General features: G+C 47.4%; 1 protein-coding gene across 1 annotated transcript in view; it reads left to right on the forward strand.

Annotated features, from left to right (window-relative positions):
- Positions 1 to 9363, forward strand: part of PRRT4 (proline rich transmembrane protein 4) — a 136387-nt gene extending 127024 nt beyond the window's left edge. Inside the window, exon 3 of the mRNA XM_078677782.1 lies at positions 4589 to 9363. Coding sequence (XP_078533908.1) covers positions 4589 to 6546 — 1958 coding nt within the window. The 3' untranslated portion in view covers positions 6547 to 9363. The remainder of the gene's footprint in view (positions 1 to 4588) is intronic.
- Positions 9364 to 25555: the final 16192 nt, after the last annotated feature.

Here is a 25555-nt window from a genome sequence, read left to right on the forward strand (position 1 = left end):
GTACTATGTTAGATAACTATGGTCAAGTTGAATACACAATATCAATGATACTGTTAAAAATAAAGTGCAAGTGCTACTTATGGTATAATACCAATTTGTGCAAATATGCTCATCAAACGTGCAAATTTCAGACAAGTGCAAAATGGCAAATAAATGTGCAAAATCCGCAATATGTGCAAAATATGCAAATCCAACTAACATCCAGTTGTATTGACCAAGTATCTTCAACAATATTATTTACAAGGGAAATCCATGTCTATTGCATCAAAATCCTGAAATACACAATTGAATACCTATAGTACTCATGTTACCTTAGTTCAGTGGATAATACGGGGGTAATATTAGAGTACAGCCTGCACCCTGTACCCATTAATTTATATCCCCACCCTCCAATAAAGAGACATGTTATTTACCATAGTCCTGCTCAATAATCATAAGTGCATAAATATTGTGACTAATATTGACAGACTGACTGGGAATAAAGACCCACCACAGTCTAAATATTAAATATATATATGCCACCACCTAATCAAATAATTTCACCTGGTTAACAGCTGCTATACATTATTAAAATTTCATCTCCCCTCCACATGTTTTTCCCAAAGAATCACCCAGCCGGGTGACTTCTTTAAAGGAAAACCAATATGAAGAGTCCCTGCTGGTTCTAAAGACAATTGCAATAATTATTTTATATTTCATCAAGGCAAACATGTATATAAGTCCTCCGTGATGTTCAGGCCCATAGGTGACTTGGTATTGAGGAGTAGGATGTATTTAGTTTCCAGTTTCCTCAATTTAGCATCCCTGTCTCCCCCTCTCTTACTGCTCATGATTGAATCAATCACCCAGTATCTGAGCTGAGTGCTGTCACTGCGGTGGTACTCTCTAAAATGACGGGCCACTGGATAGGTGTTATCGCTGTTGTTAATGGCCCGCAGATGTTGGAGAATACGTATGTGGACAGCATTTTTCGTGCTGCCCACATATTTAAGTAGGCAGGGGCATTCCAATATATACACCGCATATTCGGTTTTACATGTTAAAACCTGGGAGATAGAATGTTGAATATTGGTGAACCCGTCCCTGTAGGTTTTCGTGTTTTGTCCATGGATGCAAGCTTTACAGGTTTTGCATCTATAAAAACCTTTATTGTCTTGCCACCAGGAAGATTTAATATAGGGTTCTGGATTGGTAACCACCACATGATCTCGCAGTGACGGTGCCCTGCTGAATGTGAGGGAGACTTGCTTAGGGAGACTGTTGCCTATGACAGAGTCGTGAGTAACCAAAGGCCAGTGTTTATTGAGTATTTTCCGAATCTGTTGATTTTTTTTTTTTTTTAAATAATTTTTATTGTAGACATACCTGTACAGGCCAATAAACGAATAGCAGTAGCAACTTAAATGTCAGCAGATATACAGTACATTTCGTCAATCATTACACAGCCTTCCGGCCCACAACCCGGGGGTTGGGCGGCGGTAAAGTATCTGCACTTCCATGCCTGACGTTCCGTAGAGAGGAGTGGTTAGTGTCCGGAGTAAGTGTATGCCTACTTTTATTATCCTACCAAACTACACGCTGAACCCCAACTCCCCCCCTAAACACCCCCCCCCCTCTCACCCCGACCCGCACACCATCCCCCGCCTAAGGCTTCGTCAATTCCGAATCTGTTGATGTTGTCTGTTAAATCCAGTGATCACTCGAAAGCAATTTTTGTCACCAGGAGCCTCAGCTGCTGTATTGTCTGATTTCCCCTCATGCCTGCTGCTATTCCTGGTGAGTGGTACCTCTCGAGATACAGCCATGGATTTATCTTTGGCCCTTTGAATCAAATGGTTCGAGTAACCTCGCTCCAAAAAGCGAGTGGTACTCTGGTCCTGTGCTCTCTTTAAATCAACAGGATTACTGCAAATGCGTCTTAATCGCAGCATCTCACCATAGGGGATACTTGATATCAAGTGTGGTGGATGTGCACTGGCCGCATGTAGTATGCTGTTGCCAGTATATATATATACACACACACACACACAGGGCAATCTCTACAAAAAGTTGAACTTTACCTGCCAATCGGAACATAACTTTACTATAATAAATATTTTTACATTGTACACCACAGATTGAATTCTGTAAAATGATCAACTCTCTAGAAATAGGTACTGAAGTAACCAGGACTTGTTTCCCCTGATCACAAATTTCCACAATGTCACTACTCGGGATGTGTGAAATTCGGATAATTTGCTTTAATGTAAATCTGCAAAAATTCAATGAAATTATGGAAGATTGCACGTAATTTAGCCATGTTGCACAATTGGGGGATGTTGTTTAGCATGGCTAAAACTATTGGCAAAGCCAGCAGGTCCCAAAGCCGAGACCTATTGACCTTGCCAATGCTTGTTCTAAGTTGGAAATGGAACTGTTTCATTCCTCAAAATAGCATGTAGCTCAAGCCAGCAGCAGAGGCCTCTATCAGAAGGGAGTTAAGGGTGTTCAGAGCATGTTTGGGGAAACCTCCAGCCAGAAACTAAGGCCTAGATTTACTAAGGGCTTGTGTGATCCTTGCGTCAAGAAAGGTGACGCAAGGCAAAGCAAGCCCTTAACTGGGATTTACTATGCCGCAACCTTGCGTGACTGTGTGTGGTTTCGTAAATCCAGAGTAACACAAGGCAGCGCATATCACTGCCTCGCATTACTCTGCTTTAAGTAAGCTTTCCATCGGTGGATCACGGGCGTTCCCATGCATCTACTCATGGATTTTGACGCAGGCCCGGATTTACTAAGGTCGGTAAACCTGGGTTTGCTTCAAAATAGTGCACCTTCCAGGCGTAACAAGGAGAAATACCTTTATTTCTCCCCGTCACTTCCTCTTTCCATGTGTGCTGCATTGTGCAGCACACATAGCAAGAGGAATATGCCTTTAAAGATTGTTTTTGAGAAGGAAGGTTTGTTTTCCTTCGCAAAAAAGGATCATTCTTGTAACGTAGGCACCCTTGTACCATGGCACACCACACAGTGCGCCAGTGCAGGGAGGCAGACAAAATGTGTCATAGCTTCATAAATATGGCACATTTCTGCTATCTGCATGTCACGCAGCGTAGCATGTTCACTTTCTGCATTGCGTTGCATGACTTTCACAGAAAATGTACAGTGCAGCAAAGGAAGCGCATGGGTGCGCACGTTCGCACACACACACACACACTCTATAGAGTGCAGCTGAGGAAACACATGTCGAGCACTTCATGTGAAGCTATATCACAAGCTTCATGCACAGAACATGTTTATTAAAGCAGAGAATGAAGCAGGCGAAGCTTAACATTCTTAGAACATGTACAGTGGAACATGGGAAGCAGCAAAGGCACAGGCGTCGCTCACACTGGATATGTATAATGCAGCATGGGAGGCAGCAACTGTGCAGGCATCATTCACACAGGACATGTAGTGTGCAGCTTGGGAAGCAGCAACAGTGCCGCGTCACTGTAAGAAATTGGGTTGTTGGTTGATTGGGGTGTTTGCGCTGATCAAACAGCAACCACTATCATAGTCCGGGTGAGGCATAGGCCAACCACAAATTAACCTGTGCTCAACCCTCTGGTAGTTTGCCACAGAGCAGTCAGGCTTAACTTAGAGGTAATGTGTAAAGTATTTGTTCAATACTTCAAACAGTAATAAAGTGGAAACACAACAAAAAAAGAATCCCACATCAAGTTAGAAAGATAGAACTTTCTTCACTTTATAACACAAAAGCAAAATAACAAAATCCAATTAGTAGAGCCAGGGTTATGAATATAAAAAAAGTGTAAAATAGTATCAAAAACACAACGCACGAACCGCGGCTATGTGGTTACACTAAACGGGGCCAAAGTCCTCCAATTACCCGCAGGCCATCTGCGATGAGCAGGGTCCCCTGATTCCAATCTGTCTTCCGCAGCCGCCCCAGAACAGTGAAAATATGGCCTCTGCGGGGTCCGGCTCCAGAGCAAAGGACTCAGTTGTCCAACTCTAGACGCTGCTGACCACTCCCCCACCACCCACAGCACCTTCTTGGATGATTAGAGGCAGGAATAGATCATAGAGTGTGGGTGAGTGACTGGTTATACGTCAGCATGGTGCGATCCATAAATGGGTGTTCACAGAGCTGGTGACACACCGAGAATAGAAGCAACACTCTGGATAGGTGCAAGTTATATATAATGCATTCACCCTTCTAGTTAAATAGCCCAGTGCCATGGTCTAAAACTGTATTACAGAATGGCAGGGTCCTAGATATTGCAAGAGATTGGAAGACAAGTGGGTCTTAACAAAAGAGTTGGGCAGGAGGTGGGAAGAGAATGTGAGGTAGACATTTTGTTACAGAGATACGTGTAATGAAGAAGTCTAGAGAACCTGGAAGCACCAGGTGCTGCATTGAGGATTTAGAGCAAATGGTGATAGAAGCTTCCTCGCAAGTTTAGCCAGGAGTCGTTATTGCCCTCTGAGCCGGTTTCCAGAAGTTAGGCCTGGAGACGTACAATGTAGGCAAAGTGCAACTGTGTCTCTTTGTTGAGAATTTGTCATAATCTTGATAAACATACATCTCTGCTTTCTTTTCCAGCTCCAGGAGAAACGGATGATGGTGCTCCTGCAACTGCATCATCCACAGGGTCAGTGTGTGACCCAGAAAAAGCTGAAGACTGCAGCCCGTCCACAACGCAGAGCACCATGGAGTTCACAACAGACGCCAGCCCTTACTTTCTGCCCTCTCCGCCTTTCTTCATCACTCTACACTCTGACTGGAACTCCGCCATAACCGACTGGGGGTTGGCCTGGGAGATTCACATTTACGGGATAGGGGCTCTGTTTGGAGGGGTAGTTTTCATCTCTCTGCTGAGTCTCTTGTGCCTCCCTTTCCGCTGTCCATTCGGCTGCCGTTTCTTTGTGGTCCTTGACCTCCTGCTGATCTCTGCTGGTGGCAGCCGGGCCTTCTCGATGTTCTACGATGCTTACAGCCACCAGGAGAGACTCCCTGCCTTCACAGCCCTTCTGGTGTATGATGTGACCTTCCCCTGCCTAACCTCCTCTTTGGGTGTGGTCTTCCTTCTGTTGTCCATGAGGTCCAGAGTTCAGCTATCCAATTCCAGATACCAGCACCCATGTGCATTGGCCACCATTGTGTTCCTGCACTTCTTCATCTCCATGGGAGCGATCATTGCTGTAGATCTTCTTCACCAGTTCCCATTCCTCCTCTTCATCTCACGGGGAGTCTTCGTAGGCTGGGCTGCCATTCTCTCTGTGGCCTTCTTCATCTTCTACTGCCTGGTGAAACCAGACAATGTGCAGCTGTATGACCTGAAGTGCTCCATGCCACCTGCGGAGTACCCCAGAAGGTGCCCCTTTGCAGACGCTGAGGATTGGAACCGAGCTGCACAGACTGGTCTGTTCTCTGCCATATTTGGACTCTTCAATGCAGGGCTCCAGTTATATGCCATGCTTTATGCCTTGGGATATGGGGGTTCTCTTCTATTCACCCCTTGGCTGTGGTGGGCCATGCAGCTGGGGATCAGGCTGTGTGAAGTAGGCATGTGTGTCCCATTGGCTCTTGTTAGTATGTACCCTGTTTTCTGCTCTCGTGAGCTCCCTAGGTTTCAGTGCTGGACCAAATTCTTTTGCCTATCCCCAGGTCATGTCAACATGAAGGCTCCTATTCTTCCAAACAATTGCGCTTGGGCAGAGTCCCAGCATGAGAAGCTGATGATTTGTGAAACCATCGCTCGCAGCGATTCAGAGTTCCTGCCACTCTATGCATTGGTGCAGAAACGGTTCAGCAGTGGGGAGGATCTTGACCTGATGTACCACAGCAACAAGAGCATGGACTTGGGGGCCTCTGACCTGAACCTCAAGAACAGTTATGGTTCAAAGGACTCATCATTCATTAGCGTACAGCTAGACAGTGACTCCACAGTGGACTTCAGGCCACCTTCACCAATCAACCTCCGGCGCAGCATTGACGAAGCCCTCTTTGGCGAAGCACTAATTCTCAAGAGCCTTTTCCATGGTCCTGCTCTGTCTAGCAGCCTATCTCTAAACATCAAGAGCGCCGCACTCCCAGACTCCCACCCCTTCAAGGAGAAGGCTTCAGACCGCGGCCTCTACCGTACCTCCTCATGCGTGGAAATCGAGACTGCACTGCCTGCAGAGGTGTCAGCCGCTCATGCCAGCAGGCAGGACACCACTGTATCCCCTCCAGGACTATGGAGGGGTGGTGGTGGCAGCCAGTCCAGCTCCCTCTACAAGCTCTCTCTAGATGGCTCCTCACTGGTTCTGTGCTCAAGCACAGAGAAGATGGGGCACACTTCATCGTTCAGCTTTGATACCAATGCCTTCAAGAACCTCTCGCAGGCCAATCTGAGCCGCTCCTCCCAAGCACAAGGGCAGTACCGAGCATTGGCCCCACCGTCGCAAGATTCTTTGGACCTTCTGGGTCATCGCAGCATGGACCTCCAAGAGCAGTTGATGGACGTGTGCCGACAGATTGATACTTTCAGCGTCAACAGTGAAACTATTGACTTGTGAATTATTTAACCCATTTTGTACAAACATCATGACCAGCCACTGTTACTGCCATGGATAGTTTCCAGAACCACCATGACCGAAGCATGCGTCCGTGCCCATGTGCCATAGATATACCAGTCGGCATTACCAGTGTACTCTTCTGCGGCTGGAGTCCAGGGTGTTCAGATGCACGTCATGAGAAACATATCAAACTGTTCAGGCAATAATGGGGACAGAAAATGCAACATACATCAGTGCCATAATAGTTTTGGAGTTATTCTGTATCAGTGGAACGACAGAAACAATGAAAGAACAGATGGTTTTCTACTCCACTCTACTGTAAACCATTGCGTTGGAGCTGATACAATGAGATGTTGCATGCCTCTTATAAACAAGACTTTGAAAAACGACCTTGTTCCATAAAAGGGCATACAGGCTCAGCCCTATCTCTGTGGTTTATTTAGACAGCTACATGTTGTGCACAGTGCTGTATGGGCGCTCCCCTTGGTGGAATCTAAGGGCTTGTAACGAACTGAGCAGGTTGGGAAGAGAAGCATTTCACATGCCTACTGTGCACTTGGAGCCACATTCAGAAACATTTTTCCAAGAGTTGGTGTGATTTACTCCCTTTGTATTCAGGAGTAAGTCGCAGATGCTCAAGGAAAGATATTTGTGACTCAGGACCCTGGTGATCAAGAGACTTGCTGGCTTTCCTCATCGAGGAGCAGGAATGGTCAAACAGACTGATGAGGAAAATAGCATCACTCTATTGAACATCATGAGTGCCGTGGATGTGAACATGGCAAATGAGGAGAATTGGCATGACTTCATTGAAGTCGATACTGTATTGGTACATTGACGGGGCATGGGTGAGACTCCTTTGAAACATATATTGCAAAAAATGGGAAAAGGCTGAACATACTCTAACGCATATGATGCCAAGAATGGCAAAGGAGCAAGTCTTCATTGAAACGTACAGGGACAGATCTATGGAATCAGTAAGGCTCCATTGAAATGTATACCATCAGGAAAGGGAATACATAAGACATCTGATGAAGTGTATGGGGCAGTTATGGAGAATAGGTGAAACGTCATTGAATTAGGTGTGGCTGGTGATGGGGAAATAGTTGAGCACTATTAGCTTGTATACGGCCAGGTGTGGTGAATTAAATTGCATGAAGTCGAAGATGAGGACATTTTGGGAATCGATTGAAGCACGTGTGCCGGGAATGTGAAAAGGGTGAGCCGCCACTAATTTAAATAAGACCAAGAATGGCGAACGAGCAAGTCTTTATTGAAGTGTATGGGGCAGGATGCAGAATTAGTGAGTATCCATCGAAGTGGTTATGATCAGAATTAGGATTGAGCAAAAGCCATTGCAGAGTGCAGGGTAGTAGGTGAATGGGAATGGGTGAGTCTTCATTAAAGTGGATTAGGCCTGGAATGGGAGTGACGAATGAGAAAGACTCTAGCGATGGAGGATGGTCGAGACTTCTTTGAAGGATGCTTATCTGTTCATAGTGAAACTCCCACATTGAAGCGTACAGAGCCATTGTTGTGGGTCAGAAACGATGAATAATGTCTAGGGCTCAGTTAAGGTAACTGAGGTCACAGGCAGAAATAATAAGAGACTCTATTGAGATCTGTCTTAAGAGGGTCAAATGAGGATCTATCATGGAGTACGAGGCTATTAATGCTGGAATCGTTGAGACCTCATTATAATGTTAAAGGCCAGTGATGTTAAAACAACACTTCACTGATTATGACTTTCCAACTGAGACATAACTGAAAGAGTCTGAATGAATTTGTGTCTTGGATTTTTCTTAATAAATGTATTTCCCAGAATAAACAGACTGGAGCTCTGGTGAACATACAGCCCTAGTCTGTGATGCGACCACTAGAAAGAAGTGCCAAACTGATACTTTTGATAAACAATGTATTTTTCATGGTCAAGCAAGTACATTTTTCTGTGATCAGTCATGCAGAAGGTTCAGGCTCAGCCAAAAAGTTCGGGTTCCAAGAGTGTGCAATGTTTCTAAGTGAACGCATGTAATCGAAATCCCATGGTACATGTTACAACACACAGTGGAGATGCCGCGCATAGTGGCAAAGAAGACGAATGGTAAAGCAATGAGTCCTCTTCAGTTCAAGACTCAGGCACACTGTGAAAAGTTCTAGGAACTGGCCCTAAGTTTAGAATTATACCGTTTTGAAGCAGGGGTCCAAGGGAAGATCTGCTCATGAATATTTTTGGAAATAATGGTGCAATATTATGAATTTTAAAACTACTCAATTACCTCTTTTTTCTTTCAGGCTATCTTTGTTTTGCTATTCATGTCTTCCATCTTGGCAATTTTGGGGTCAGAGGTCAGAAATTCAGTCCTTGTAAGGCCCCTGATGTTAGCAAAGTCACCTGCTCAAAGGGCAGTGTGGAGAGGATATTCATTTTCATGAATATGACTATCCTCAAAAACACACTGTGATACAGCACAAGAGACCAAACATTTTCCGACATATGTTCACATGAAAAATTATCATTCCGGATTGAATTGTGGCCAAATGACTACCCTTTACAGCTTCTGATTGTTCTAGCTCGGATAGGGACCACGAAGACAATGAATGTGCCAAGGCCGGGGTTGTATTCTCCTTCCTGCTTGCCCTGGCCATTTATTTTTCCTCTGGTGCAACCATGGACTGATACTTTAAATGCCAAAATGTATGTGGCCAAATCCGTAAACTGACATTTGAATTGGTGCTCCATGTCCTCTGGCCAAGCAAGACTGTGTAGGGAAGAGGAACCTCTAAATTAAGCTTACATTAAAGTATTTTTTAAACATGTGTCTTATGTCTAATATGTGGAAGAGTGTTGTTTGTTATATTTAATGAAGGTCCATTCTGACAAATGCTGTCCCAGCAACCATTTATCACATAAAGAATACAGTCGTCAATGTTTATAACATACTTAATAATTAATACACAGGCAGTTGTGTATCCTCTTAAATTAAGGGAAGATGAATTAATATGTCAATGTGTTACTCTCAATCACTAACATATAAATGGTTTTGTCTCTCAGTCGGTTCAACTTTCTGCTCTAAGTATCACTATGTTATAGCTCATTCGTAGTCATGAATCAGGCCCCAGGACGCTATTCCAATGCGAGTGTTTATATATTTTACAGGCATCACATAAAAACAACTTGAATGTTGTGATTCGCTGCATCATTCTGTCTTATGTTGCTCCTTACTAGTTTATCTTTTACTTTGCCTATAGGTAATCATAAGGATTGTAGCCACACGTCCATGAATAGCATTATATGTTTTTCAAACGGTCCAGTATTTTCTGAGTAGCTCCACCACCTTTTTGGGCTGACTATTATATGTGTTTTGAAGTCTTATCTCATTCTTTGGTGAATTATTTTCCTGTCTCTGATCTAGAAGATCCAACCTTGTTTTCTTCCTTACTCTTTCTATAGCTCTATCTAAAACCTAATGTGGGTAGCTCATATTTTTTAATCTTCTTGAGATAACGTGTTCTTCCTTCTCATAGCATAGCTTTTATAAGTGCTACAATTTCACTCTGCTCTGAGTAATTCCCGATAGGGGATATTTCATTTGGGCAGTTTGGGGTGGTTATCATGAGCATGAAGTAGCCTTTTCTTGATGTTGGTTTACGGTACAGTTCTGTAGATATAGTATTGTCAGTAACGTAACCATTACTGTTCTGTCCAAACTTTCTTTGGAAAGTTTGCTAAAGGTACTGGTGAATTGCATATTTGAATTGTTTTGTTCAGTATCCCAACATATTCATGCGTAAAACTCTTTGGAACCTTTCAGATGATAAAAAAGTCTTCTGTAAACCTTAGCAATGTGTTAACATGTTCTGTATATTTCACCAGTGCTGGCGACTAGTCAGCTGCTCAACCAATCAGCCCATCAAAAGACTGGCGTAGCTGGGTTGTGAAGCAGGTGCCCATCACCATATCCCATGTTTGATTATATATTCTGTAATTGAACAAAATATATTTTTGTTTACACAGAAATATATCATCGTCTGAATCATCTTCGTATGTGAGAAATAGTGCAGAGGTTTTGCCCTTGGAAACTTCTGCATTCAGAGGTCCCATCTTTATGAGCAATATTAGTGCAGAAGACTGTTCTATCTAGCACCAAATGCAGCAAGTAATTTTACCATTAGTTTTCCTCAATCTTAGAAAGAAAGCTCATAATATCCTTAATGTAAGATGTAATGGCAAAAAAAGCTTCAAAAGTGATCAAAATATTGCCTAATAAATTGCCTTTCAAAAATACAATAGGTTGCCCTGCTGAACTCTTCACATTCTTATGTAGTTTAGGTAAGAGGTATAAAGCTTGTGGTTTGTAAGTTTCACACTTCCAAGACCTAAATTCTTCTAAATCTACCAAGCCTCAATCTCTCCAGTCAATTACTAAATCCCAGGAGATATTAATAGTTGTCACATATCCCCGTCTATTGATTTCCTAGTAACAATTATTGTCAGTCATCTGTCTCATTACTTCCTATAAATACAGCTTTGCAGCGTGAATCCTTTTCTGGATTCACATGTTGTGCATTATTCCGCCATCTAGTGGTTGGGTCCCAAATTGTCTTTTTTTCCTTTTTTTGTTGTTGTTTTGGTCGCAGTTGACCACCATTTGGTGCCCGGTACGTCCCCTGTGTGACGTCAGACGGTATCCTGGAGGTCGACGTGCGTGGTAGCCATCTTCAGATTCTTTTTTCCGCCGTTGGGTCTGGAAGCAAACCGGGAAGCTCCGATGATTTTTAAGATTTTTCCCAAAAAACACCAGGAAAACTGAAAAAAGGCTACAGCGAATCTCATCGTTCATTGACGCCGTAACTGAGAACAAGATCAGAGCTCTGGCTACGTCACCACAGAGGACCTAGTCGGTCCCCAAATGGCAAGGTAGGGGACATGGAAAATACCCCCTTCAAGTTCTGTCCCAAGTGCCACCACAAGTATGCTCAACGCGACCCACGCAATGTCTGCAACCTGTGCCTGCCCAAGGATCATCAGGACAAGGACTGTGAGGCCTGCGCGGTGGCGTTCCTGTCTAAAACACTCAGAACCCGCCAAAGTCAAAGAGAGGCCCACTGCGCCACGATGTCGGGGACCGTAAAGAAAACATCCCTAATAGACCTGGGTTTCTCCAGCGATGAGGAAGAACGTGGAGTACCAGCAGAATCGATGCACGAGGGATCGGACATTGAAATTTTTAGAAGGGCCACGAACATAAGACGCAATCCAAAGCAGCCCCAACGACTAGCAAAAAGGCGATCGAGGGTCAGCCGTGATTGAAAGAACCCCACGGAACCCAACCAAAGATAACCAAGGAAAGAAAATTGCCGAAGCAAAGGGTCGAACATGAACTGGCGAAGAAAAGCACTACGTCATCAAAATCGGATGTGAGCACTAGTAAGAAGAGGACATCTCCAGCCTCTGACCCAGAGAGAGCTCTCGAGGTCGGAAAGAAAAGGAAAAGACTTAAGGACGAAATGGCAATGCTCCTCCAAAGAAAAAGGAGTTTGACGTGTCTCTGCAGGATTTTCAAATCCATAAAGTCATGGTTGCCGAACCAGAAAACGTAGACGCCGAAGAGGCGGAAGACGCTGTGGGAAAAGAAGAAGGTAGCTTCGATTCACCCCCAACGCAAAACCTCACAACAAAGAGCCCGAGAAATACAGGGACCTACCTGATGAGGAGGAAATCTCTGATAAGTTTGAGGATTCCTGGAATGGCCTCGACACCGAGAGCCCAGAGGAGGAGGGATACATTTATCCTTCTAAAGCATCACCACCAGATGACATAGCTTTCTACAATGGCTTAATCAAAAGGGCGGTACAAAAGGGGGCAGTGATGGACGGAGCATCTGAACCAATCAAACACTCACACCCAGTCAACAGATCTGGGTTTAATCCATCACCGTTCTTTAGCCCACTCTGCCACCCCAGTTCAGACATGCCCATATGCAAATCAGTCTGACCCTGTGCCTCATGGGAACAGTCCAACCCGAACTGCCAAGCCATTCCTTCCCTGGACCGGAAACAAGCTTCCTAGGACCGGTTTCTGGCATTTCAGCCGTATTCAGCCAGGCTTGCTTGAATCCAGTGGCAAAGTCAGCAAGGGACTTACGTCTCAGCATACCCTGCCAACTTATGGCGAACAAAGCGGTACAAAAGGGGGTGGTTATGGACGGAGCATCTGAACCAATCAAACACTCACACCCAGTCAACAGATCTGGGTTTAATCCATCACCGTTCTTTAGCCCACTCTACCACCCCAGTTCAGACATGGCCAAATGCAAATCAGTCTGACCCTGTGCCTCATGGGAACAGTCCAGCCCGAACTGCCAAGCCATGTCTTCCCTGGACCGGAAACAAGCTTCCTAGGACCGGTTTCTGGCATTTCAGCCATCTTCAGCCAGGCTTGCTTGAATCCAGTGGCAAAGTGAGCAAGGGACTCACTTCTGGGCACACCCTGCCAACTTATGGCGAACAAAGGATTGCGAGCGCGTACCCCACGCAAATAAAAGGATACAGGCTATCCATCAGGAAGTGACCCTCTACCAGAGGGGACAATCATTGACATTGAGGAAGGTCATGAAACTGATGGGCATGATGGCATCATGCATCCCACTTATCCCTCACGCCCGCCTGCACATGCGCCCATTCTAGGAATGGCTTACCAACAGCTGGTCTCAAGTCACAGGAGGTTGGGAGGATCTAGTGGTTGTTACACAAAAGGTGCAAGCAGAGATACAGTGGTGGGCATCCAACAACATTGCACAGGGGAGAACTTTCAGGAACCCAACTCCATCTGTGACAATCACCACGGATGCATCCCTCAATGGTTGGGGAGCACACTACAACCAGCTGAAAGTACGTGGTCAGTGGAACGAACAGGATTCCATAAAACACATCAACTTCCTGAAGATCTGTCTTTCTTGCATGGAAAGCATTCCAGAAGCATATACAGGGAAAGACTATCCTAATCCAAACAGACAATAAAACAACAATGTTCTATCTGAACAAGCAGGGAGGTACAAAGTCTTTTCCCCTGAGCAAACTTGCGCAAGAAATCTGGAAATGGGCAGTAGCTCAAGGTATCTACCTACAAACAGTACACCTACCCAGTAGCGGTCGGTGGTGGGAGTAGCTGCCGGGCGGTGACGTGGGGAAGGGGAGGGGCAGGCGGGGTGGGGATAGTAATCTATGGATTACAGGTAAGTAAACATACACATAAATAAAACGTTTTATTTATGTATATGTTTACTTACCTGTAATCCTCCGTAATCCATAGATTACTACAACCCCGCCCTGCCCCTCCCCCTCCCCACGTCACTGCCCGGCAGCTACTCCCACCACCGACCGGTACTGGTGTCAGTACATTTCACTACTTGAGTACTGAAAGGCAGCTGCACAACCCACCGAGCAGGACACTGCATAGTGATCCTCGTACTTCACCATTCATGTGCTTCTGTTTCCTCGGGAAGACTTCCTGCAGAGAAAACAAAGAACACCTGTTTGAAGAGAAGCACAGGAAGAACATCTGTTTAATCTCACAGCACCTTCCTGAAGAGGAGCGCCATCTACTGGACTCATCTCTGTTCAGCAGTTTGGCAACTTTGAAGCAAACAATCTGCTAGTACATTTAAATATCATCTTTTACCAACCTATGTTTTTCTTTACAGGTCTTAGACAGAGATTGAACTTCAATTAACATTTGGGTCTCTGGCCGTTTGAGGGTGTTAATGACAGTTGCAGGTACACAGACTAGGGGTTTCTTTGGGGAAAAAAGTTGTATTATACCTCACCATGCAGAATGTAACACCTACACCGTTTTTTATGCTAACTCCCGGGGAACCACCTTTAAAATGGAACTAGTGGAAGAAATTGTTCCAAATCTAGGTAGTAGTGTGTGGCCCAAATTTAGGGTTGGAGATGAAGGTAGCTTTACTATAGCGTTATCTAGGAGCAGAGGGGCAGCAGATTTTGGAGCACATACCTGAACTGGGTGCAAGTGAGGCAAGAGGGCTCAATGAATATGAAATTAGCATAAAAAAACTAGATAACCATTGCTTACCCAAAGTCAGCTTCGGGGAGTTGGGGCAGAATGAAGGAGAGACGGTAGAGGAGTTTGAGTCTGACCTTAGAAAGATGGCTGCAACTTGCAAGTTTGCGGCAACATAAGAGGAGTGAATAAGGGATACGTTCCTGCTTACGTGCAAGATTAAAAGTATAAGAAAAAAATTATGGTTAAAAGATGATCTGCCACTGGGGAAGATACTAATAGTAGCCAAACAGGTCTAGCACATGATACATTGTGTGAAAGAAATAAAACAAGATATTGATGAAAAGCCAAAAGTGAGCAACATCACAGACAATTTGAATGAGGTGTAAGTGGTAAAAAGTGCCAAGGTGGAGCCCAAAGACAAAGGATTGTCCAGGTTTAAGAGTAACATGCAAGTGTGGGAAAAAGGGCATTTCAGGATTTGCTGCAGCAGTAACCTATATAGCAGAAGATATTACAAAGGTACTTTAACACAAGTGTGTGACAAGATCATTTTACAGGTGAAGAAAGGGGGTGTGAGCAATCCTGAAGCCATCATAAACCTGAAGGGCCAAAAAGTAGAAGCAATGTTTGACTCATGTTCAAAGTTAACAATAATTGCTGAGAAAGTGTTTGAAGAAATGTTTAAAGGACAGAAGAAATGTTATCAAATGTACATCAAACCAGGTGGGTACAGTGGGCAACCTATACAGATGAAGTGGCACTTTTGGGGAAACATATCTTACAAGGACAGATGCACTGTCACCAAAGTGTATGTTTCACACAGAGAAGACAATATTGTTTGATCTAGGAAAATATCTCAACCCCAACAAGGATCCTCAAATACTAGTTCAGAATATAGAAAAAATCTTATGGGTGTAGAAAAGGAGTTCCCTTCGGTATTCAAGGAGCAACTAGGGTGTTTAAGAAACTTTGTACACAAGATAAACCTTAAGGAAAACTCTCGACCTGTTTCAACCGGGATAAGGCAGTTAGGGAAGAATTGGAGAGACTATGCACCCTAGAAGTGATAGAACCAGTAGAAGAAAAGCGATGTAGTAGTTCGCCTTTGCTTAGACCTAAGAGCATTGAACAAAGAGGTGGTGGTGGACAAATAACCGTTGGACCTAACGACTGCATACTACTAGGTCAGACGGCACACAGAGTGCCAAGTGCTTACTGCATTCATTACTCCCAGGGGGGCATACAAGTTCAAATGCATGCCGTTTGGACTTGTATCAGCTGCCACTGTGTTCCAAAGAATAACCAGTATGCTCCAAGGGATCACAGGAGTATTTTGCTACCAGGATGACATTTAATCTTTGGGGACTGCTCGGAACAACATAACCACAGAATCAGACTAATGTTGAGGAGGTTCAGTGAGCAGGGACTAACAGTAAAAAGGGAAAAGTGCAAAACTGGCTGTACGGAAATAGATTACCTAGGACACAAGATAAAAGCAGAAGGAATATTGCCCAAGGCTGAGCTGAGAGACTCCATCATGAATCTGACAGCCTCTAAGTCTAAAGAAGAGGTTAAAGCCTTTCGGGTGATGCTAGATGTTAGAATTGGGGGTCTCTGGTTGGCGCAAGTATGCACTTGTGACAAGCAGGGACCCTCTCCTCTAAGTCAGGGCGAAGGATGACCCCTTAGAATTACCCTTGCTCACCCTCTAGGTGCGTGGCGTGAGCAGCCAAGGCTATTCTCCAGGCGTTATTCAGTTAAGCATTTGTAATTACACACACAGTAAAATATACCAATCCCCCCCACAAATGGACACCAGGCTGTGAATATATAAAAAATACGCTTCTTTATGTAAAAATATATATATGTAACTCAACAGACTTATCACAAGACCAAATAACGTTTTTGTTGCACCACAGGTTGTAAATAGGCAAAGGTTCTCAGTTGTAGCTTTCAATGGTTGTTTGTTTGTTCAAAAACACTTCAATGGCTTTACTTCAAGAATATAGTTCATTTTCTTCTTAGTTGCAGTTCAAAAAATGGAGATTTCTTTGTTAAGGCGCTTTTGTTATAAATTTCCTAATTCCAATAGTTCCCTCAGTGTTCTCTCCCTTTTCAAAGAAAGTCTCTTTCCGTCCCGTGGCTTTGGGACCCTCCCCGGGCCTTCGGCGTGCCTTGCAGTGCCTCTCCTGCCTTTCGCGGGGAAACTGACACAGCCCCTACCGCGACTCACGCATCGGGCGTGAGCGCGCCTGTGCCGGCCCCGGCTCTTCCTCTCGGCTCGAGGACAGAGTTCAAGGCGGGCCGGCCCAGCGGTGCGGGAGGGCTCTGGGAGCAGCGCGGGCGGCAGGGGGAAGCTCGGAGTCACTGACGGGGAGTGCAGACGGAGCACTCAGCTCTCACTCACCCGTGGGGGCTCCGGGCACACGGAGACTTCTCGGCTCGGCTCTCCGTCGGGGAACAGGCTGGATGACGGGGAAAGAAAGAGTTGCGGGCCCCGAGCCCGAGGGAGACTTCGATGAATACCTCAGTCACTTGGATGAGAATCGGCACAGGCTTGTGCGACTCCAACGACGGGGGCACTCGTGGATCTTGACGCCAGCGGGCGTGTACAGTCGAGCAGGCGCGGCCCGCGGCCCTTGGCACGATGGTGCGGGGGTCTCCTCAGCGGGGGCGGCGCGGCTCGACGAGCTCTGAAATTGCGAAGCGGGGTCACAGGGCACGGACTGTGCAGCTGTGGACCCGGCGTGGATCACAATCCACAGAGGGAATTCCGGCGGGAGGGGGGAGAGCGTCTCAGCGCGCTCCAGTAGCAGGCAAGGGGCAGAGGAGCAGGAAGCCAAGCCTGGGGGCAGAGAGCGACGCCGATCGGAGCGAGGCTCTCATAGGGTAAAGGCTGGCAAGCTCCCGAGTGCCACAGCCCTAGGAGGGGGCAAAGAGGGGCGCAGTCTGGCTCCAGCGGGATGTACACACAGCTCAAACGGCAGGACGAGCACAAGCACCAAGGACCCACTAGTCCTGGGGTCCAGGTCACGGGGCAAGCTCAATCAAGCCCTTGGAGAATGTTTAAAGCACAAAGAAGCAAAGTCTTTTCTCAGCAAGTCTTCTCCTCTCCTTTCTCAGCAAGGCAAGCAGCAGGCCAGTCCTCCCAGCGTCTCTTCTCCTTCTAGTCGGGTAGAGGTCCTTCGTGGTAAAACAGGATTCTAATTTACAAGGAGCAGGGCTCCTACTTTTATACACAGTTTATTTTGTTCTCCCAGGCCAGGGGGGCCTTTGCATAACTGCTCTCAGCCTCTGAGCACTTGTTGTGGGTACTTCTGGCTTCTGCATTCAGTGTGAGGGCAGGCACATCAGACGCTCCCCAGGGGGGCGGAGCCAGCATTGTGAGGACAGGGGCAGCCAGGAGTACTTTGTTGACAGGCTTCGCCCTTCCTGGGCCAGGTGCAGGCTGAGTCATCAGTCGCTCCCCAGGGGGGCGGAGCCAGCATTGTGGTGGCAGAGCACAGCCTGATGAAATGCCCAGGGAAACTCCTACCTCCCACTAAGGTGTAATCCTTGCATTCACCACCTGTCATCCCTCAGCCCTGTCACTCATACAACCCAGACAGTCAGATACACATCCAAGCAGAGGCGGGCTGAAATGGTTAGGCAAGCAAATGCTAACTTTCTAAAAGTAGCATTTGCAAACACAGGATATTAAAATAAACTTTACTAAAATAATTATTTTATTATTCTGAGTTCAGGCATACTAAACATTATTTTCTACCATGTTCCCTGAGCCTGCTGGGATTATAGAGTGTAATAATTCCAGCAGCCCATCTGGCCTAAAGGGGACAGGTAGCCTTACAATAGTGAAAAATGAATTTGGCAGTAATTCACTATTAGGACATGCCACACACATCAGAGCATGTCCTACCTTACACTTACAATGCACCCTGCCCTCGGGCCTACCATAGGGGTGACTAATATGAAGTTAAGGGAAGGTTTAGAGGCTGGCAAGTGTGTGCACTTGCCCAGCCAGCATGACAGTACCAGACTGCACGCAGATTCTGCAATGGCAGACCCTAGACACATTTTAAAAGGCTGCTTCTGTGGGTGGCGCAACCAGCGCTGCAGGCCCACTAGCAGTATTGGTATTTACAAGCCCTGGCACTCCTGGTGCACTTTACTGGGGACTGACAGTAAACCCAATGAACCAATCATGGACATCAATCACATTTATACTTTTCATTGGGAGAGCATATGCACTTTAGCACTGGTCAGCAGTGGTAAAGTGCTCAGAGTCATTAAACCAACAAAAACAGGTCAGAGAGAATATTGGAGGAAGGCAAAAAGTTCAGGGATGACCCTGCCAAGAGGGCCAAGTCCAACACAACCCCCTTCCAGCCAAAACGCAGGGTAGACCAATCACCACTGTGATGGGCTTCCCTGCTTTGGGTGATAGAACATGGACCTGGCCCGCAACAGCAGGGGCACATTCCAGTTCTACGTCAATCTGAACCTATTTCAAATACTCTGTCCATACTCTCAGGGTCCACCCCGCTAATCCATGGGGCACCCTTCTCTTCCTCTGTGGACACCACCTGTGCAGCCTCTAACCTTAACTTGCTCACAGGTGTGTCCCAACAGACAGTCGTCCAATCACAGTGGCCACTGACAGTAGTCAGGGCTGAGACCCAGGCCTCATGCCTCTCAGGGCTCCCAAACCTCTCTGGCCTCAGAGAGCGGGGGGCAGTAGCCCCAGGTGCTTGCCACCCTTTGTCCACTCTCCCTCCTGTCAGGTCAGGTATGTCATCCTGGCACTGACCCACCAGCTCCAGGCCTGTACCTGGCGGCAGGACCAAAGACTGGGGTGGGCTCTCCCACACCCGGTCCTCCTCCTTGGGGCTCTGTACCCTCCCACCTGGAGTGGTACCCCCTTCCAGAATTGTCAGGGCACCTGTGGCAGGTGACCTGCACAATTCGCCCACCAGTTCAGGGGTGCTATCCTGCAACTGGGGCACCAGGTCAGGGGGGACACCCTGCACCTGGCCCTCTATCCTAGGGTCTAGACCCTCAAACTGCACCGGGGTCAGAGGCAAGGACTCCCTCCCTCTGCACCCCCTTCCAGAGTACTGCCCACTCCCAACTGGAGTGGTACCCCTAGAAGTGACATGGGCCAGGACACTGATTACAGTGGTCCCACCCTCCAGGTCAGACAGCACCTGAACCTGACTCTCCAACTCAGGGACCCAACCCTGCCGTTGAACACTTGCCTGGCGCACCAGGACTTCCCGGGGAGCACGCATGCTCCCCCCGAGGGTGGCACATAGCTCATGTGTCGTGCGACAGTCTGCCTGGCGCAGATCTCCCAAACCCTGTCCCTCTGACAGTGTGGGAAGATCCCCCAGGACAGAAGTGGTGTCCCCCTGGTCATTCACTGGGGACGCAGCCCTGCTGGCTGGCCCCTGACCCACTGGTTCTTCCACTGGGGACTCTTTCCCCCTCTCGCCACTCTTTCTGGACCTCTGCACCCTCCCAACTGGAGCGGTACTGCCAGACACCAGAACTACTGGAGCTCTGTTTACAGAGTCTCCACGTTCTCTAGCCACTGGGGGGTCCCCCTCAGAGGGTGACTCATCCGGACAGCCTAGGCTCCCCACCTGGTGTTCCCTTAAAGAACCATCCAGGCTCTGAGACTGAGGTTGGGCACTACCGGGACAAAACCCATTCTCACTCCTTCCCCTTAAGGACAGGACGTGAGGCCTTACACCCTTCTCACTACTACAGGACCTAGCTGGGCTACTCTGCGCCACTTCCACCACTCTGGGCTGGAAGATACCTGAGCCCTTCCCCACAGGATCACACCCCAATGCCTCTCCAGACCCTCTGGAATCCACCACAAGGTCTGCCTCCAATGTGAGCTCCCTGGGGTCAGGGAACTCACTCTCAAACAGGTGTTGGCATAGCTCTGGAAAACTGGGACTTAAACTATGCTCTCCCACAATTGGATTACACAGCGCCCTAGCAGGGTTAACCAAACTATCCTCCACCTCACCATCCAGCGCCTCACACACATATTCCACACCATTCTCCTGAGACTGGCCAGACAGTAGCGGACTGTCTCTGTCACACAACCCACACTCTTCTGGGCGGTCCTTACACTCACCCACCAGGACCTCAACCATGGGGGAATCCCTCCCACCACTAGGACCATGAACTCCTACGCCAGCCACCCTATTCCCTTCAGGGACGCTGCGCACTACTGGAGCTACCTCATGCCCTTGAACCTCCTGGTGTAAGTTAACCCCCTCCAAGTCAGGTGCCATATCTCTAGGTGTGCGCACTATGCTGTCAGCACTAGATACCTGCATGTTGCTGCCACCAGCTGAGCTGGACTCCACCTCCAACTCAGCAAAGCTCAATCTGTGAGCTACACAAATCTCTGGATGTTGGGCTGAAGCCCTCCTGGCTTCAAGCTCCAAATCAAGTTCTCTCATCCTCAAGTAGTAAGCTCTTTGGCGTTTTTGCGCTTCCATTGCCAATCTCTGTTTTTCCATTTCCAATTGTCCAGCTAACTTTGCCATCTCCATTGCATGTGCCCTGTCTGCTGCCCTGTCCGCCAACTCCTCTGGCGACAGGCATCTGGTTGCTGCCTTTTCCATCCTCACAGAACCAGGCATGACGTTTCAAAAACACATGGAGATCTCCCAGCAAAATTATAGAAATGGAAACCTGTGGCTGCGTTATAGGTCTGCTCTCACTATGTGGTGATCAGCAATTCACTGTATGTCAACTACCAATGCAAATTCGCAAATCCCACCGCTGCCACCAATGTTAGAATTGGGGGTCTCTGGTTGGCGCAAGTATTCACTTGTGACAAGCAGGGACCCTCTCCTCTAAGTCAGGGCGAAGGATGACCCCTTAGAATTACCCTTGCTCACCCTCTAGGTGCGTGGCGTGAGCAGCCAAGGCTATTCTCCAGGCGTTATTCAGTTAAGCATTTGTAATTACACACACAGTAAAATATACCAATCCCCCCCCACAAATGGACACCAGGCTGTGAATATATAAAAAATACGCTTCTTTATGTAAAAATATATATATGTAACTCAACAGACTTATCACAAGACCAAATAACGTTTTTGTTGCACCACATGTTGTAAATAGGCAAAGGTTCTCAGTTGTAGCTTTCAATGGTTGTTTGTTTGTTCAAAAATACTTCAATGGCTTTACTTCAAGAATATAGTTCCTTTTCTTCATAGTTGCAGTTCAAAAAATGGAGATTTCTTTGTTAAGGCGCTTTTGTTATAAATTTACTAATTCCAATAGTTCGCTCAGTGTTCTCTCCCTTTTCAAAGAAAGTCTCTTTCCGTCCCGTGGCTTTGGGACCCTCCCCGGGCCTTCGGCGGGCCTTGCAGCGCCTCTCCTGCCTTTCGCGGGGAAACTGACACAGCCCCTACCGCGACTCACGCATCGGGCGTGAGCGCGCCTGTGCCGGCCCCGGCTCTTCCTCTCGGCTCGAGGACAGAGTTCAAGGCGGGCCGGCCCAGCGGTGCGGGAGGGCTCTGGGAGCAGCGCGGGCGGCAGGGGGAAGCTCGGAGTCCCTGACGGGGAGTGCAGACGGAGCACTCAGCTCTCACTCACCCGTGGGGGCTCCGGGCACACGGAGACTTCTCGGCTCGGCTCTCCGTCGGGGAACAGGCTGGATGACGGGGAAAGAAAGCGTTGCGGGCCCCGAGCCCGAGGGAGACTTCGATGAATACCTCAGTCACTTGGATGAGAGTCGGTACAGGCTTGTGCGACTCCAACGACGGGGGCACTCGTGGATCTTGACGCCAGCGGGCGTGTACAGTCGAGCAGGCGCGGCCCGCGACCCTTGGCACGACGGTGCGGGGGTCTCCTTAGCGGGGGCGGCGCGGCTCGACGAGCTCTGAAATTGCGAAGCGGGGTCACAGGGCACGGACTGTGCAGCTGTGGAGCCGGCGTGGATCACAATCCACAGAGGGAATTCCGGCGGGAGGGGGGAGAGCGTCTCAGCGCGCTCCAGTAGCAGGCAAGGGGCAGAGGAGCAGGAAGCCAAGCCTGGGGGCAGAGAGCGACTCCGATCGGAGCGAGGCTCTCACAGGGCAAAGGCTGGCAAGCTCCCGAGTGCCACAGCCCTAGGAGGGGGCGAAGAGGGGCGCAGTCTGGCTCCAGCGGGATGTACACACGGCTCAAACGGCAGGACGAGCACAAGCACCAAGGACCCACTAGTCCTGGGGTCCAGGTCAGGGGGCAAGCTCAATCAAGCCCTTGGAGAATGTTTAAAGCACAAAGAAGCAAAGTCTTTTCTCAGCAAGTCTTCTCCTCTCCTTTCTCAGCGAAGCAAGCAGCAGGCCAGTCTTCCCAGCGTCTCTTCTCCTTCTAGTCGGGTAGAGGTCCTTCGTGGTAGAACAGGATTCTAATTTACAAGGAGCAGGGCTCCTACTTTTATACACAGTTTCTTTGGTTCTCCCAGGCCAGGGGGGCCTTTGCATAACTGCTCTCAGCCTCTGAGCACTTGTTGTGGGTACTTCTGGCTTCTGCATTCAGTGTGAGGGCAGGCACATCAGACGCTCCCCAGGGGGGCGGAGCCAGCATTGTGAGGACAGGGGCAGCCAGGAGTACTTTGTTGACAGGCTTCGCCCTTCCTGGGCCAGGTGCAGGCTGAGTCATCAGTCGCTCCCCAGGGGGGCGGAGCCAGCATTGTGGTGGCAGAGCACAGCCTGATGAAATGCCCAGGGAAACTCCTACCTCCCACTAAGGTGTAATCCTTGCATTCACCACCTGTCATCCCTCAGCCCTGTCACTCACACAACCCAGACAGTCAGATACACATCCAAGCAGAGGCGGGCTGAAATGGTTAGGCAAGCAAATGCTAACTTTCTAAAAGTAGCATTTGCAAACACAGGATATTAAAATAAACTTTACTAAAATAATTATTTTATTATTCTGAGTTCAGGCATACTAAACATTATTTTCTACCATGTTCCCTGAGCCTGCTGGGATTATAGAGTGTAATAATTCCAGCAGCCCATCTGGCCTAAAGGGGACAGGTAGCCTTACAATAGTGAAAAACGAATTTGGCAGTAATTCACTATTAGGACATGCCACACACATCAGAGCATGTCCTACCTTACACTTACAATGCACCCTGCCCTCGGGCCTACCATAGGGGTGACTAATATGAAGTTAAGGGAAGGTTTAGAGGCTGGCAAGTGTGCGCACTTGCCCAGCCAGCATGACAGTACCAGACTGCACGCAGATTCTGCAATGGCAGACCCTAGACACATTTTAAAAGGCTGCTTCTGTGGGTGGCGCAACCAGCGCTGCAGGCCCACTAGCAGTATTGGTATTTACAAGCCCTGGCACTCCTGGTGCACTTTACTGGGGACTGACAGTAAACCCAATGAACCAATCATGGACATCAATCACATTTATACTTTTCATTGGGAGAGCATATGCACTTTAGCACTGGTCAGCAGTGGTAAAGTGCCCAGAGTCATTAAACCAACAAAAACAGGTCAGAGAGAATATTGGAGGAAGGCAAAAAGTTCAGGGATGACCCTGCCAAGAGGGCCAAGTCCAACACTAGAATATTACAGCAAGTTTGCCCATAATTTAGTAAAACAAATGTATCACATTCGTGCCTTATTAAAACGTCAGGTACAATTTGACTGGTGTGAGAAGTGTCAGGCAAAATTTGAAGACACCAAGGCAGTATTAGCAACAACTCCCAATCTGAAAGTGTTTATACCAGGAAGATAAACAGTAATAACGATTGATGCCATTTCCAAAGGTCTTGAGGCCCTTCATGGTGCAAGTAGGACAGAAGGATGAAGAGACCATCATTTTTGCATCTCGATCATTGAGACAGGTTTAAAATAACAATTCAGTGATAGAGAAGGAGGCCCTGGCTTTACACACTCATGGAAGTGTTCACTAAAAAAGATTTGGATTCTATCTCAAGTAAAATCAGGAGGTAGTTGGTTGGTCTCCAAGAATATACGTTAGGGGTGGAATACGTCCCAGGAGTGAGAAACTATATGGCAGATTGCCTCACTCACCTTGTTGAGAGCCCCAAGGAGGAGGAAGAGAATGTTACTTCACAGGAGGAAGAAGATGTACACTCCCAACAGGAAGGAATGTGTGTTGTTACCCAGGGGGCAGTGGAAGGAAGAATTGGAGTCAGACATACTTTTGCATTGGGGTTGAAATAACACAAAAGTGGTGGGCAGGCCAGGAAAGAAATGATGAGCAACTCAAACCCTTTTGGATGATCAGTTAGGAGTTGCCCCTAGTGGGTGGGTGTCTCTTCAGGGGCACTAAGTTAATTCCTCCCAAATCCTTGAAAGACAAACTTGTTGACCTGGCCCATGAATGACACCTGGGGATCCCCAAGACAAAGCAGGGACTGTGCTTAGACTTTTGGTGGCCTATTATGGACTTAGACATAGAAAGGAAGATAAATGAGTGTATACCTTGCACCCCCAGTAACAAAGTACTCAAACTACACACACCACCCATGTATTGTAGGTCACCACCAGTGGGCCCCTGGATAGATGCAGCGTTGGACATAATAGGTCCATTATCAGAGGAGAAACAATCAACATACTTCTTAGCACTAGTAGACCTAGTAGATGTTGGTCTGAACTAAAGTTTGACTGGAGATCAACACCAAAACTGTGGTAAGATTCCTGGAAGAGGTATTCTTGAGAGAGGGTTTGCTCAGCTCCATACCAAAGTGTGATGTATTCCTATAGGTTCTGAATCGATCCCCTTATTCCTGACCCTATTCTGGTTAAACAAACCAACAAGTTAACTAACAGTCAGCCCATGAGGCAGAAAACCCCCATGATGCAGATACCGTTATCTGACGCAGTCACACTACGGCACAGGAACGTGTTATCTGATTAGGTCATAACGCTTGCGATCTAATTAGACAAGCGATATTCCTCCAGCCCCTGATAAGGCATACGGAGT

The sequence above is a fragment of the Lissotriton helveticus genome, chromosome 1_1, assembly GCF_964261635.1.
Source record: "Lissotriton helveticus chromosome 1_1, aLisHel1.1, whole genome shotgun sequence".
Taxonomy (NCBI): Eukaryota; Metazoa; Chordata; class Amphibia; order Caudata; family Salamandridae; genus Lissotriton; species Lissotriton helveticus.